This window comes from Ahaetulla prasina, chromosome 3 (assembly GCF_028640845.1).
Source record: "Ahaetulla prasina isolate Xishuangbanna chromosome 3, ASM2864084v1, whole genome shotgun sequence".
NCBI lineage: Eukaryota > Metazoa > Chordata > Lepidosauria > Squamata > Colubridae > Ahaetulla > Ahaetulla prasina.
The window spans coordinates 21,372,422-21,389,309 of record NC_080541.1 but is presented as its reverse complement, the minus strand read 5'-3'; the positions used below and the strand labels follow the sequence as shown (position 1 = coordinate 21,389,309).

Here is a 16,888-nt window from a genome sequence, read left to right as displayed (position 1 = left end):
TGTGAGGTTTGTACATGCAAAGCTGGAGCCCACTAAATACTTGCTCCAGGCTTTGCTTGGAGAAGCCTCCTGTTAACCTGCTGAGCCAGAGCCAGAGAAGTTTCTGACCGTAATTTCTCCTCAGGTGTTAGATGCAAGTAACCAGATCCACACGTGATGGGTTCAAATTGAGTTGAATATTTTATTTGGCCAATTGTGATTAGACACACACGGAATTTGTCTCTGGAACAGAAACTCTCAGTGTAAGCAAAGCAATAGAATAATAATAATAATGCCAATAAAAGGGTGGAGTAAAAAATGGTAATAAGTAGGATAAATAATAATACTACAGCCACACTACATGGGTAAGTATAAATAGACATTAGTCAGCACCATGAGAATTAGGAGTTCAGCAGAGTGATGGCATAAGGGAAAAACTGTCCCTGTGCCTAGTTGTTTTGGCATATAATGCTCTATAGTGCTGTCCCGAGGGAGGAATTGAAACTATTCATGTCCAAGATGTGAGGGGGCTGCAGGGGCCTCCTTCTGACCAACGCAGTATGCAGGTCTTCTATGGAAGGTTGACTATTTTATTGTATTCTGCAGATAATACAAGAAACTCCCTAGTTTCTTGCCCTTCCCTGGGAACAAACAGATAAAGTTCCATGGAATTTTAGGTCTCTTGTGGCTGAGCAAAGACTCTAGGCCAGTGGTTCCCAACCAGTGTGCCGCGGCACTAAGGGGTGCCGTGAGATCTTTTGAGGGTGCCGGGAACTTTTGAGCTACGGAGATTTTAAATATCTATTTCCTTATAAGGGTGCCGGGAACTTTTGAGCTACGGAGATTTTAAATATCTATTTCCTTATAAGGGTGCCGGGAACTTTTGAAAGGCTTTCCAAGGGTGCCTCAAACAAGAAAAGGTTGTGCCTCAAACAAGAAAAGGTTGGGAACCACTGCTCTAGGCTATCTCCCCACTTGATCCCTCCTTCTTGCCTGGATGGTAGTTTCCCAACACCCAGGAGCATTCTGGACTTTCCCTTTCACTTTCACTTAGCTGGGATAAAGCAAAGCTGGGTTATAGTGGCAGAATGGAGAGCAAGTTCAAGCGGGGTTCTGACCTTGTATACACTCTTGTTTATGGAAAAAAAACAAAAAACAAAGAAGGAGAAAGTTGCCATCTCATATATTTTCCAGTGGTGAAACAATTTAGTGTTCTATTTTGTAACCTTCATTAAAACATTAGAAAGTATGCCAAAAGAGGCAAGCTCTTGGGAAAACATTCAATGATTATCTTTAAGAAATGGGAAAAGGCTACAATTGTTCCTTCTTGGATTCTCCCTCAGAGCAAACTATGATGCCATGTATTCTCAATTACCCAATTAAAAAAATCTTGATATATGCCCAATTCTTGAATTATTACTCTAAATAGGAACAACGGAAAACCAATATATCAACAGCTTTAACCCATGTAATTAAAATTTCCCCAGTACAATGTATACACCATTAGCTCATCAAGCAAACAAATATGTCTGATCAAAGTTCAATTTCTACCAAGGGTATCAATAACACAATCATTGCATTCATTGCTATGAAAGTAAGGGAGGGGACAGCGAAATGACCAACCTTTCATTGTCTGCCATAGTTAACCACTGCAGTATGGTTAATATTCTACGCTCGTAAGGGATCACGCTAAATCAAAACAGAGAGAAAAAGCATGAAACCGCAGCTAGATTATTAGTTTCTTATGGTTTTACACAGTTCTTCATTAAGATCAGGTGTTCCATTTATGAGCTTCACGTGGTGACTCTTCTTGAAGCCACATTTACCTCAGAAATGTCTGTCTATTACAAACCAGCTTAGCTGAATTGCTTCCTCAACACCAAATCCCAGGAATCATGGTTACTAAATGCTCAGCTTAAAGAGATCTCTTACTTTTCTTCAGAAAATTAAATGAGGATGTCCATAGTCCCTGCTAGTTGGCAAACTTTCTTCTCTACTGTCTGAAGTTTGATGGGATTATTAAAGTGTTGTGTTGAAAAAAGAATAGGATTTTTGTTTTAATCAAGAGAGACCAGAAACGCTAAAACTGGGGTCAACTAGTCAAGCCAAGTGGTGGGAAATTCATGAAAAATTAAATGAAAGCATTTTCTTAAGAATGTGCAGTTCAGCAAATGAAATGCAGCTCAACGACTGAACTTCGTTTCCCTATGATGTTTTATCAGTTGTCAGCATAATAGCTTCAATTAAAAAAGGGGCGTGCATAAGAGCACAAAAGTGCCTACCGTTCCTGTCCTATTGTTCCCTTCATTATATCAAATTAATATAGCTGATGCATATTTTTTTACTTATATATATATATTTTCTTCATGATATGTTATTTTATTTATGACAATGTTTGTGTATACTGTTGTGACAAAATGAAATAAAAAAAATTAAAAGGAGAAATAACACACATTCACAGCAAATAAAACTATCAATGTCTAATTGGGATTGTGGCTAGATACTCCCTTCAGCCTGACATATTGGTGGCTAAGTAACATGCCACAACAGCAGGATGCTGTTTTACATACAGGTACTCCTTGACTTTGACTGGAGTCAAAATTATAACAGAACCCCACAAAATAGACTTACAACCTGGATTTGTAGTCCAATGGCCTCCCCAACCCTTTGGGAGGGGTCACATGATCTCATATTGAGTGCTTGCCAACCAGCATCCATTTATGGCTCTTTGCAGCATCCTGTAGTCATGTGACCACCATTTATCGTTTTCCCCGAAACGGGCCTTTACTTCTGGTTTTGGATAAAAAAAAAATGCCAATGGCAGAAAATGGTTTGCTTAACAACTGCAGCATTCAGTTAACTATCATGGTGACTTGGTTAAAGACCACCGCAAAATATCGTAAAATTGGGTTAGCCGTGGGATGTCCCACTTAACGACCGGCATGAGTTACAAACATAATTCTGGATATAAGTTGTAAGTCGGGGACTACTGTATTCATGTCTTCCTTTTATTCATGTCTTCCTATCAGCCTCTTGACCACTAATGCTGGTTGACTGTATTGGTTGATACAGCAGAGTATGTTAAATTAGGTACTGTGAAAAAGTACTTGTAAGTGAAGGCTGGATAATATCTTTACAACCAGAAGACACACATAACATTTTCATGATGGAAGTTATACTTTTACAAACTTGTAGAAAAACAAACTACCTCACTCCAACCACCACTGCAGATCACTGATTCTCATCCCTCGGTCAATTGATTTCTGAAAGAATGCTGAATTAAGCATTGCAGAAAAACACTGCATGTAGGTAACTAGGTATTACGAAGTAACAAAAGGATCACGTTCTAAATATAATTTAATCTCTTCTAACGAAGAAAGAAAAGAGTGGGAAATGTGCTGAAAAAGCCATTAACAGGTAAGCCAAGGAAATCCATTTCAACTCTGAGAATTAAGCCCTATTCATGTAAGAATATTTGGTTCCAAATATCTGCCTTTAAGATTGTAGCTTTGTTACTAAAATTCTTTTATGTATAAATTTTCACTATCTAAAAATCAACACTTACTTTGACCAAAAGAATGTTCCAGCTTTCACTCCTTGCTTAGCAGCAGTAATCCATATCTAATGAGGAAAATATAATCAGATTACAATGGCTCAAAATGTCCTGTGTTGTAAGGACAAACTTTCCTACAATAAAAACATTTTTAAAAACTAACTAAAATGTTGGTTTCTAGGACCGCCCCTAAGAATGTAAGCATTTAAATCTAAGACTTATGTAGCATTGATCAAATTCCTAGAAGGGTTTAGAACAAGTAGTTCAGAAGAGAAATAGAACATAAAGCCCATGAATAAAGCTACATATAATATATAAAAAGAAGCTTAAGCAGTCTCAAGTTATTCTCAATCTGAGAGGATCAGAGGATCCTCTTAGTAAGAGGTACTAAGTAAGGATCCTTACTGAAAAGACCTGATTGAATAGAAAAATAATAAGAACACAATGGCTACAATAGTTTGAGTAAGGCTATCTAAAGTGGCTATCCATAATTATGGATAGGATAATTATGTCTGTCTAAACAATATTTAACAAGTGGTAGAGATACATTTCAATCATTATCTGAAGGGATTCTTTTGGTTGGTAGTAATCTATTGATCTTTCCAAGTGAGCTCTTTTCCTCTAGGTGTACCAGTTCATATACACTGGATAAATGTCTTTTATGGATAAATACACAAGCACACACCAATGATAGGATTCAGCCAGTTCGGGTGAACTGGTAGCTAAATTGCTGGCTGGCCCCGCCCCTTCCCGTCCCCCTTCCAGGAGTCCCCTTCCCCCCCGCAGCCTGTTTCCACTCCTAGGAGGCTTCAGGGAGGCCTCCTAGGCCCAAAATGGGGCAAGAGGTGGTGATACATCCCCCCTCCCCCTGCAGCCCATTTTTGCCACCAGGCAAAAAGGTGCTGCCTGTCACACACCCTGGCCACACCCACCAAGCCACGCCCACAGAACCAGTAGTAAAAAAATTTGAATCCCACCACTGACACACACCCACATCACTTGACAAGCAAAAAACTTGTTGCCTCTTCAAAGGACATGGCTCCTTAATGTTCAAACAGCCTGTTCAGGAGGCGCTCTGAAATGACCCTCCATTAATAGGCTTCTTAACAATATTAATAATATCTACTTATTAAACGGTGTGAATAAGATTATTTACGATTACGATTACCGTCAAATATACAAATAGAATTAGACTATTGCCTTACACAATGTAAGCCGCCCTGAGTCTTCGGAGAAGGGCGGGATATAAATGTGAATTAAAAAAAAAAAAGAGGGAAAAAATATGAACAAATGAGGTAAAAAAAAAAAAATCCTGTTCAATATGCAGCTTCCCTACTTAGTCTGTCCAGAATTGACAAATCCAGTTGAAGACAATCCTGGAGTTTCCACACAAATGCCCTTTGCAAATGTGTTATTTTAATGAATGCCTTTAATGAATAGTCAAGGACGGTTTTCAAAGTAGTTTCATAAATCTAGAGCAGGGGTCTGCAACCTTAAACACTCAAAGAGCCATTTGGACCTTTTTTCCTACAGAAAAGAAAACACCAGGAGCCAAAAACCCTTCCTCTACCTGACTATTTCTTTGAGCAGGCACAAAACTAGCATATGTAGTTGAACTAAACATTCTGTTTTCGTCTGAAACTTTTCTTTTCTTGGATTTATCCATGGTTGACCTATCAGGGGTTGAAAACCTCAATAAATTGCGTGCCAGACAGTGTCGCACATTGGCGGTTGTTATGCATATTTTGAGTGTCAGGGAGCCACAGCAGAGGGGTGAAAGAGCCACATGCTGCTCCAGAGCCGCAAGTTGCTGACCCCTGGTCTAGAGTAAGACATGGCTGCTTTAATCATTCACAGGTTTTACATAACCCACGATATATACATAGCTGCTGTGCTTCAAAAAGGAGCAAGGCCAAGACAAAATAAAGAGAGAAAATTAGTATTGACTGAATTAACTACTGACTGAAACGAATTGCATGTAAAAGAGTGACATCAACTAGCAATGAGTTTTAACCATAATGGACCAAAGTCAAATAAAACTGATACTTACCGGTTGACCTCCCCACCATCGATGATTGAATTTCTCTCTTCCTCGAAGGTTAAAAATAGCATCAAACACAGGGTCATACATTGAATTTCCAATTATTCCATGAGATTCAGGGTACAGTCCCTTTGAGCAAAATTAAATTAGTTAATCAGATCAGATCACATTTTATTACCTAGAATTCATAACATCTATTTTATATTATTGCTGTCTTCATTTTGTGACTAAACTTGCTACTGAAGCTTCCACTTACAAAGATAATTCTGTTCTGCTCCTTGAGCTTTGGTTGTTTTCTTGCAGGCATTTCATTACCAAACTAGGTAACATCATCAGTGCTACTGGACATGAAAACCAGCAAGCTCAGAAAGCACCAAGGACCCCTCAGTTCAATCTTGAGCTACAAACATTCTCTTCTAAAGATCATTTGGACAAAATTCCCCAAGACTATACCCTCCAGATTTGGGATTTCAGATCCATAATCAGCAACGAGCATAAATAGGATGGAGCTGAAGATACATTATACTTGGAGGTACCACTATGGAGCAACTTTAAGCCAGAAATTGAGATATATTTCAATGATTACAGTTTGTCTTTTCTCAACTCTTCCTAGATTACATAATCTTGCTTATTTCACTGCCCCATGAATATAAATGGCCATCCTCAAATTAATGAGCTCTTTTCCTCCAGTTCAAAAGAGGAAAATATGAACAAATGAGGTAAAAAAAAATCCTGTTCAATATGCAGCTTCCCTACTTAGTCTGTCCAGAATTGACAAATCCAGTTGAAGACAATCCTGGAGTTTCCACACAAATGCCCTTTGCAAATGTGTTATTTTAATGAATGCCTTTAATGAATAGTCAAGGACGGTTTTCAAAGTAGTTTCATAAATCTAGAGCAGGGGTCTGCAACCTTAAACACTCAAAGAGCCATTTGGACCTTTTTTCCTACAGAAAAGAAAACACCAGGAGCCACAAAACCCTTCCTCTACCTGACTATTTCTTTGAGCAGGCACAAAACTAGCATATGTAGTTGAACTAAACATTCTGTTTTCGTCTGAAACTTTTCTTTTCTTGGATTTATCCATGGTTGACCTATCAGGGGTTGAAAACCTCAATAAATTGCGTGCCAGACAGTGTCGCACATTGGCGGTTGTTATGCATATTTTGAGTGTCAGGGAGCCACAGCAGAGGGGTGAAAGAGCCACATGCTGCTCCAGAGCCGCAAGTTGCTGACCCCTGGTCTAGAGTAAGACATGGCTGCTTTAATCATTCACAGGTTTTACATAACCCACGATATATACATAGCTGCTGTGCTTCAAAAAGGAGCAAGGCCAAGACAAAATAAAGAGAGAAAATTAGTATTGACTGAATTAACTACTGACTGAAACGAATTGCATGTAAAAGAGTGACATCAACTAGCAATGAGTTTTAACCATAATGGACCAAAGTCAAATAAAACTGATACTTACCGGTTGACCTCCCCACCATCGATGATTGAATTTCTCTCTTCCTCGAAGGTTAAAAATAGCATCAAACACAGGGTCATACATTGAATTTCCAATTATTCCATGAGATTCAGGGTACAGTCCCTTTGAGCAAAATTAAATTAGTTAATCAGATCAGATCACATTTTATTACCTAGAATTCATAACATCTATTTTATATTATTGCTGTCTTCATTTTGTGACTAAACTTGCTACTGAAGCTTCCACTTACAAAGATAATTCTGTTCTGCTCCTTGAGCTTTGGTTGTTTTCTTGCAGGCATTTCATTACCAAACTAGGTAACATCATCAGTGCTACTGGACATGAAAACCAGCAAGCTCAGAAAGCACCAAGGACCCCTCAGTTCAATCTTGAGCTACAAACATTCTCTTCTAAAGATCATTTGGACAAAATTCCCCAAGACTATACCCTCCAGATTTGGGATTTCAGATCCATAATCAGCAACGAGCATAAATAGGATGGAGCTGAAGATACATTATACTTGGAGGTACCACTATGGAGCAACTTTAAGCCAGAAATTGAGATATATTTCAATGATTACAGTTTGTCTTTTCTCAACTCTTCCTAGATTACATAATCTTGCTTATTTCACTGCCCCATGAATATAAATGGCCATCCTCAAATTAATGAGCTCTTTTCCTCCAGTTCAAAAGAGGAAAAATGGTAAGATATTCAAGAATCTTACTGTCCCAGCCATGCTAATACTTAAGAAGTATTTTTAAATATATATTTTATGTATGCACGAAGAAAAAGAAAACTTACAGTTGCCAGAGTGTACAAATTTGGGAAGGTTTTGGTTGGATAGACAGGTCTCATGTAGGGGGCATGGGTTCCACAGGATCCTGAAAACAATATGGGACATTGAACACATTCTCATAGACATATTTGGATACACTATAAAGCTGGTTGTATTACATTTGCTTTGAACAGAGGAAAGCTTTTATGGCATTCCTCAACAAGATGTCAACAGCACATTGAACTGTTGACAAATTCAGTTTTATGGACGCCGTTTGCTTTGAACCACAGAACACGAATTATGACATTTTTCACAAGAAGTAAACAAGACCATGCAAAAATTTGAGTTATAGTTGGATTGTTTATATATACATATATACATACATACATATATGCACAATTATCCATCTATCCATTTATTATCTATCTATCTATCTATCTATCTATCTATCTATCTATCTATCTATCTATCTATCTATCTATCTATCTACCTACCTACCTATGTCTGTGTCTGTGAATATAGAATTTTATCTATTAATTTACTTCTCAGTAAACACCTTTCAAGAAAGGCTGTTATAAATATTCATCTTATGCTAACCTGATGTGTATGCAAAACAGAACATTTCTTCCATTCAGTTGGTCACACAGCCAGCCAGACATTTAGATTGGATTTGGCATTTTTAATCTCCTATCAAGTCCTTGCCAAGGAGCTGGAATAGGCAGTTATGTCAAGTCTTGATGGTGTTAAAGATATTGTCACAGAATATAAGCTGTTCCAAATAAAGCTGCTTTTTGCAATTGACTGATTTTGTCAATTTGTTGATGGTGCTGAAGTGATGCTGCAGATATTTAGGAATTGCACCCCAGACTTCCATCACTATGTGTTCTATGTTTGTGGTTTTTTTTGCTATAGTCTTTCCATTTCTACTTGCAGGTCTTTGTATTTTGTGAGGATGATGATGATGATTTCTGTTTCCATCCAAATACTAATGGACCCCTAATCCTTTTTATTGCATGAGTTCAGACAATACCAGCAGAAGCTCTTGTCTGGCAGAAGTCATGGCCAGACAAGAGCTTCACCATTCTGAGATATTATATTGTTCAAACATGCCCACTTACTTAGCTTCTCAATATTGCGCATCACTTTTTCACCTTTCTTCATGTATGATGCACGGAAGCCATCCACAGAGAAAATGATCAGCGGAGGGTGAAGAAAACTAAAGAATAAAAATAATTTAGTAAACCAGTAGAGCAGTAAGAGCATGCAAGAGAGAACAAATGCAATATCCAATTTAGCAAAAGTTTTTAAAAGGTTCCTAGGTATTTTCATCTGGGATACAGATGCTATACACGTCCCCAAGAAATATGTAAAATGGTTATGGACACTCTAAAATCACTTATTCCATCATTTAGGGCAGATTTTTCTCATCTCATTCAAGGAGTGTTTTATTGCATAACCTCAAGCTATTTCTTTCTCTGGCTATTTTTGTTTTTGAAATCGTTTGAATTTACCTCTTTGTTACTTTTGTCTGTTTTCTATTTGTTTATGTTGTACACTGCCCAAAAAGTGGGGAAGGTTACAGGCACTATAAAATAAGCAAAACAAATGAAAAACTCAGGGAGGCTAGCTTGAAAATTATAAGACGTCAGATCTTAGACTATATTAGATCTTATTAGAAGCAGATTAGAAAGGGCCGTTTTGGAATAACAATGAAATAAAAATGCATAAAATTCTTGAAATAAGAGAGAGATACTTGATAAATGTCTTTTCAGAGCTCAATATTTTTTCAAAGAGATTTTTTAAAGCATCGCCAGTAAAATTTTCATTTGAACCTGCATTTATTCTGATGCTTCGTTATTTAATTGTGGAAACCACTGTTAACATTTGTAGTGCCATAAATCACAAAGATGAATGCTTGATGCAGCATTTAAAAAAAAAGACTTGAAAATATTTTGTTAAAAATGCATCCGAAAACATGGACTCAATTAGAATCAATAACCATATAATCATTTCCATTTCTTGACCTGTCTGTCTAAATAATTTCCAGTTAGTTCTGCTTTAATGGGTATTAATGTGAGATTATTAGGACAGAGTAAAGATTTAAAGTGGAACCACAGCAAACTTAATGGATGGCATTTTAATGGTTCTGCTTTCAAACTGTATTGAAGAATATGACCCAAATAGACAGGATATTTTCCTAAGGAGCACCCAGAAGAAATTTTCCATTGTGCAGCTATGTTGCATTGTTCATGTAATTTAATGGGGAGTCCAATGATTCTTTTCATTTGCAACACACCTGGGCTTGCTAACCATTTCCTTCCTTTTCCATCTTATCTTTACAGACCCCTCACAATCTGGACATAAACTGTTTCAACTCCTACCCTCAGAACCACGCTATAGAGCATTGCATACCAGAACAACTAGACACAAGAACAGTTTTTTCCTGAACGCCATCACTCTGCTAAACAAATAATTTCCTCAACACTGTCAATCTATTTACTAAGTCTACACTACTATTAATCTTCTCATCGTTCCCATCACCCATCTCCTTCCACTTATGACTGTAACTTTGTTGCTTATATTCTTACGATTTATATTGATATTGTTTCCTGATTGCTTATTTGTACTCTATGACTATCATTAAGTGTTGTACCTTATGATTCTTGATGAACGTATCTTTTCTTTTATGTACACTGACAGCATATGCACCAAGACAAATTCCTTGTGTGTCCAATCACATGTGGCCAATTAAAAATTCTATTCTATTCTATTCTATCTTCTCACATTCACATATACGAGTGCATGTTGATTTCTGTGGATCAGGCAATTCCAATGTTAAAGAAGTCACACAACACAGAACTAATCTGGCAACAAGGGGAAGCCAAAACAGTTTTTTTTTTAAATTTCAAGTAAGTAAATAAAGAGAAGAACTTACCCTGCTGGACATTCTGGAGTCCGAATATCCTCACAATCATCCATGACCCAGGGAGTGTCTCCTAAAAGAAAACACATGTAATGTGAAGTTGGGTTAGGTTCAACTAAATTCTATCCTGTGCATTATGATTGCCTAGATTTATTCTCAAGTAAACAGACATTGGATTGCAACAGCAGGACTTCCTCTGCATTCCCTATATTGGCTCAAGTCCCAGTGTGGTATCTGGAGGTGGCCATGTACATACCAGCAAATGTTTTGCTACAAGTTTCCTCCCTACCTAATTTTCAAAGTTTATTTTCATTTTTTAAAAAAAAATTGGAAATAAGCATGCGAAAAAGTGAAGCGCCAGTTTCAAATCAAGCTGGCATTTCTAGCGATGCTTCTGGATTCCAAAAAATTGCAGTCTGATAGTTAATGTCAGGCAAAAAAAGAATCAAGACCACACATTAAGCACCAGTTAAGATGTTTTACTGCTCATGCCTATACACTCAAATATCTAGTTGGTACTAAATAAAAGTTAATGGATTTCAAGCGCCATTGGACATAGACTATTTTGATTCCAGGCTGATTACTCTCTTGAGTCTGCCCTCGGGCTCACCTGTCCTTCTCCTATACTTATTTTGCCTTTTGGTAGAAGGCTGACTTCTGGCTGGCCTTAGCTGTCACAACCACTGTCTTTTGAGAGCTACCACAACATGATTTTATAAATCCAAAGGTGCCCTTAAATCCCCCCAAATTTGGAAACTATGCAGATATGTCTAGAAGGAAGACACGTTGTATTTGTTAAGTACTCTGTTGGCTTGGGAGTTACTTAAATCCTATGAATTGTAATTTAGTGCATCTGCAAGTCAGGTGACCCTGCCCTGTTCAATAAATCATGAGGTAAAATTTTTCTGACTTAGTGAGATATGTGAGCTGAGCTTCTCTCTAATGTATGCTCACTCTAATTTTGCTCTCGGGCCCAAGCTTCAATTTCGAGTAATCTGAGCTGCTTAAAAAATAGGTATTTTGTGAACAAGGTCTGCAGGCATATGCCATATTTTTCGGAGTATAACACGCACTTTTTCCCCACTAAAAGAGGCTGAAAATTTGGGTGCATCTTATACTCTGAATGTAGCCCTGCCCCAGCTCCCACCCTTCGGCCTCTGCACATTCTCTTCCTGGCTGCAGAGATTGCCACAGACAATGGCTTGTGTTTTTGGGCTCCGCACCCTGTGTTTTCAGCCTCCAAACACTCCATTTCAGAAGCGTTCAAGGCTGCGGGGATCACCAAAGCACATCGTTGCCAATCGCCGCCTCCACGCATCACATTTTCGGTCTCTGTGCATCACATTTTCGGTCTCTGCGCATCACATTTTAGGCCTCTGCACTTCCCGTTTTTGGCCTCTGTGCATCACGTTTTTCAGGCAGCGATCAGCAGCAATGTGCTTTGGCGATCCCCGCAGCCTTGAATGCCTCTCAAATGGAGCATTTGGAGGCTGAAAACACGAGGTGCGGATCCCAAAATGGCAACCTGGAACAGCTGCCTTGTCTTACCACTTCCGCACTTCGCCTGCTTTACTCACTGGAGCTCCCTCCAATGATCAGCTGTGCTTATGAAGCTGCTAATCAGCCCCAACAAGCCCCAATGCACGCGCTCACAACCAGCGAACTAATGTGCTGAAGCTAACCAGGCTAAGGACACTAGCCAGATGAATACCTGGTAGGCAGAGGCAGAATTTTTTTTTCCTATTTTCCTCCCCAAAAACTAAGATGCCTCTGATACTCCGGAGTGTCTTATACTCCGAAAAATACAGTATGTATCATATGCATTCACACTATTAATGCTACTCTGAAGCAAATTCTGGAAGCAGAATAGCTGTCCTGATGTCCCTCTCATCCTTGCCTTTTAATGCTACAGCTTCCAATACCTTGCCTGAAGAGAACAGTGTTGCAAGATGCAGACTTGGCCCTTGATGACGTCAATTACGGAAAATAAAATCCTCAACCTCCCTCCACTTAATAGCAAGCACAAATGCAGAACAAACTCCCAAAGTTAATATTACCAGTGGAAACAACTTTTGAAATGGTAGCTATGTTTGTTGGTTGCAGCAAAGACAGAGAAGGCCTTGTGGCATTTTACAGACTGACAGATTTGTTATGACACAAGCTGTCGTGGACTAGCTTTTATGGAGCCACAGCCATGTTTTGTTTTGAGCAACAGAAGTCCGTTTTTGCACTGATAGAGGATGCAGAACAGAAATTTGAATTAGTGGGGTTAGGAAAAAGGCACCTTTCTGGATTCAAGTAAGAGACAAAAACAAATGCATTTACAACTGGTTTTTTTTTTAAGAGATAAAGTTCAAAAGATATTCAGTAGTAGAACATTGACTATTTCAAAATGAAAGAGCTTGGCTTGCAGAACAAGCAACTAAAATGGTCCGGCAATGTTTAAAGAGTAATGTTTGAAGGCTTTTTCATGTGGCCCTTGAATAGGAGAAACAAGTGAAGAGATAGTACATATTTTCTTCTGAAATAATGTATTACTTTTATGAAGAGCCAGTTTGGTCCATTGGTTAAAGTGCTGGATTAGGAAAAGTTCTAATCCTGGTTTAGACATGGAAGCCAGTAGGGTGGACAGTAAGGTTGTTCGGGGCCAGTCAGTTTCTCTTGGCCCTAGACATTTCTGAAAATGTCACCATGAAAATTGCATGGAGCCACTCACTTTCCTTTTGGTTAGGGTTAAGTTATGGAATCCTTCCTCTACTCCTATAATGGCGAATGTATGGCATGTGTGCACAGGTGGCAGGCAGCGCCCTCTCTATGGGCACACAAGCCGTCACCCCAGTTCAGCTCTGTCATGCATGTGAGCACGCTTCCCGTCAGCCAGCTGGTCATTGAGACTCTGCCACACATATGCAGGGGAGGACAATGCATGCAGGGCGGCCAAGAGTGCATGTGGGGGGCCTACGTGCATGTGCGGGGGATGCATGTGTGCAGGGGGCATGTGCACATGTGTGGGGCCATGCACACATGCACAGGGCTGCGCACACATGCGAGGGGGCACATATAGGGTGCATGCATGCAGGGGTGGGGTACATGCACAGGGGCCATGCGCGCATTGCATTTTGGGGGTTCATGCGCACGCACTTCGGGCACTCAGTCCAGAAAAAGTTAGCCATCACTGCTCTACTCCATTCATTTCCCAGCAAAGACCCTTGGCAAAAAAAATAAATAACTTAACCAAGATTGAGGAAGTTAACCCATAAGTAGCAGTAGAAAAGCTATTTTGGTGGCAAAAAATCTGATACTACAGACTCCTTGGGGCAGTGCAATGGCTCAGTGGTTAAGATGCTGGGCTTTTCAGCTAGAAAGCTGACAGCCCAGGTTCGAGACCTGTGCATCATGTGATGGGGTGAGCTCCCATCCTCGCCACAGCTCCTGCCAACCTAGCTGTTTGAAAGCATACAAATGTGATTAGATGAATAGGTACCACTTTGATGGGGAGGAAACAGCACTCCATGACATCATGCTGGCCACATGACCGCAGAAACGTCTTTGGACAGTGCTGGCTCAACAGCTCTTGAAACAGTGATGAGCAACGCCCCCTATAGATGGCAACAACTAGCAGAGTAAAATCCACAGCGACTCCTTGAGAAGTTGGCATCTTTTTACTGCATTCACACTGCCATGCACAAATTAAGAATTGTTACGATTATCATATTACAGGTTTTATCAGGGATTTGTCTGATTTGTCTCCATTTGCACAACGGTGGGGATGATCATTCTTGCCAAACTAATAGCTACAACACTTCAAAACGCTTCTTGATATATAGGAAGAAAAAAAAAGGGAAGAAATACCTTTGCAAACCACTTGATAGTTACTACAGCAGTCTCCTCTTGCTAAACAGTCTTCTGAACAGTGGCAGGCATGATCTTCATTCCTGGTCTCTCCACAGCGCTCTTTGGTACATTCCCAACCGCCAGCTGATGTCATGACAAGGGCAGAAATGTTTTAAAAACAAAGCAGCATATTTTGAGGCAACTGAATCACTCAGTATCATCTGATACGTTCCCAGAAGCTGTTGTGAACCTTCTAAAATGGTAGCGCAGAAGATCTACCAAGTTTACTTCCTTAGAATATCATAACATTGAAATATACCACCCTTTCCTCACAACTATAGATAAATAATTCTTGGCTGAAATATTTTCTTTACAGCGCTCCAAACTGCAGTTCAGTTACCAGACTGATTCTCCACATTTGGAAAAAAACACACCCCACATTCAAACATTGCAGCTAGCCATTATGTGATTTAGAGTCTGTGATTTATGGTTGAACATGCTTGATACCTAGCCAACATCTATGAAAAGTAACATGAGAAGAAAAGTGAGCATAGGTAATCCTCAACTTATAACCATTTGTTTAGTGACCGTCCGTAGTTACAAATGATACTGAAAAAAGTGACTTAAGACCAACAGAAATGTTGGGCTCAACTTTGGTCATAAATTGAGGACTACCTATAATAGTTCTGTCTTTTTTTTTCTTCTTCTATGACAAAAGTCTGACAAATTCGATCCACAAGATACTTAAAAATATAGCTGAATTTGACAAATGTTTAAATATTCATGCCTGTAAATAAATCCATGTTTAGATGCAAGGTAGTAACGAGAATGAAAACTTATTGGATCCATTTCAGATTTAATAGTTTAGTACGTGTCCAAACCTCTGATTGCTATAAATCTTCCAAGTCAATATTATAAAACTATTTAAGCCACATCTCTTTTAAGGAAAGGATGGAAGAGTATCACAAACTCATCTACACTTTTAGTGTGATGACTCTACTTTTCATACAGATCTTCTCCTGTGTGAAAAATGGATGGAACACTGGACAGTGGAGGAAGATTATAAATGGATCGGGCCATCCCTAAGCCTCTGTAAAATATGTGTGAACAAGCCACGGTTATTCCCCAATAAATATCTTGTTTGAAATGCTTTCGCATTTGTGTTTCATGCTCACCAAGCAATGTCTAGCCAAAATGATTGCAGATTGCACTGTTTTCACTCTCCCCAATGCTCTTTGAAAATGACCAATAGTCAGGCAAACAAAGTTAAAAACACTGCTTGATAAAAACAGTCATGATAAGTTTTCATTAGCATTGTTCTTTCTATGGAGCAGAAACTTAAGTTGCACCCTACCTGTCTTTAAACATAGTTCATCAAAGTCAACACAACAGCTGCTATAGCTCTTGCACAGGTTGTCACAACGGCACACCGGAGGCTCTGCTTCATCAAGTTCAAAGCATCGGTTTTTGCAGGAGCCATAAGTACTGATCCAGGGGGAATCTGATAAGACTGAATATGAGAGAAAGAAAGAGAGAGAGAGAGAGAGAGAAAGAAATACCACACCATAAGTTAAGTCATTATTGGTTGATCAAAGGTTATTTGAAGGAGGTTAACCGCTCAACCGCTCAACTGCTTCATCCAAGAAAAATCAAAGTATATGGTAAAGAGAGCTAAGAGATAGATGCAAGGAAAAAATAATCATCAAATAAAGAGTAGATATATCTCTCCAATCTCTTTTCTTATCCTGGATTAACCTGCCATAAATCAAAGCTGCATATATTCTGTGCCAAAATAACATTCCACATATTGCATGAAAAACCCACATTTTGACCAAAGTTCTCCAAATTAAAGACTGTGGACCTTGGATATAAAATAAGTAGACTGTCAAAGAGAACTGAACTGAACTGAACACTATTTGGCCTAAAGAGGAGAAAAGACAGGACAGAATGTTACAGAAAGTAGGTGCCTTGGAGGAAAGGTTCACATCAAGCTGGGTTATTAAAGATGATTCTAAAATACAGTGGTGAAATGTAAAATTTGTTACTACCGGTTCTGTGGCCATGGCTTGGTGGGGGGAGTGTAATGTGACTGGGTAGGTATGGCCAACTTTTTTTTTTTTTTACTTTTAAAAGCATTTTTTCTACAAACTTTTCGGCAGAAGAGGTTGTAGAAAAAATGCTTTTAAAAGGTTCTGGCGATCCCAGCTGAGCTGTTCATGAGAGGCTTTTTTTTTTTTACTTTTAAAAGCATTTTTTCGGCCGAAGAAAAAATGTTTTTAAAAGTAAAAAAAAACAACAACCCTCTGATGATCCCG

At 38.9% G+C, this 16,888-nt stretch overlaps 1 protein-coding gene across 1 annotated transcript in view; it reads right to left on the bottom strand.

Annotated features, from left to right (window-relative positions):
• ENPP2 (ectonucleotide pyrophosphatase/phosphodiesterase 2) overlaps positions 1-16,888 on the bottom strand; it is a 70,038-nt gene that overhangs the window by 42,748 nt on the left and 10,402 nt on the right. Inside the window, exons 3-10 of the mRNA XM_058176516.1 lie at positions 15,928-16,083; positions 14,592-14,717; positions 10,752-10,812; positions 8,935-9,032; positions 7,843-7,922; positions 7,045-7,164; positions 3,545-3,600; positions 1,603-1,668 (exon numbers count right to left, since the gene is read on the bottom strand). Coding sequence (XP_058032499.1) covers positions 1,603-1,668; positions 3,545-3,600; positions 7,045-7,164; positions 7,843-7,922; positions 8,935-9,032; positions 10,752-10,812; positions 14,592-14,717; positions 15,928-16,083 — 763 coding nt within the window. The remainder of the gene's footprint in view (positions 1-1,602; positions 1,669-3,544; positions 3,601-7,044; positions 7,165-7,842; positions 7,923-8,934; positions 9,033-10,751; positions 10,813-14,591; positions 14,718-15,927; positions 16,084-16,888) is intronic.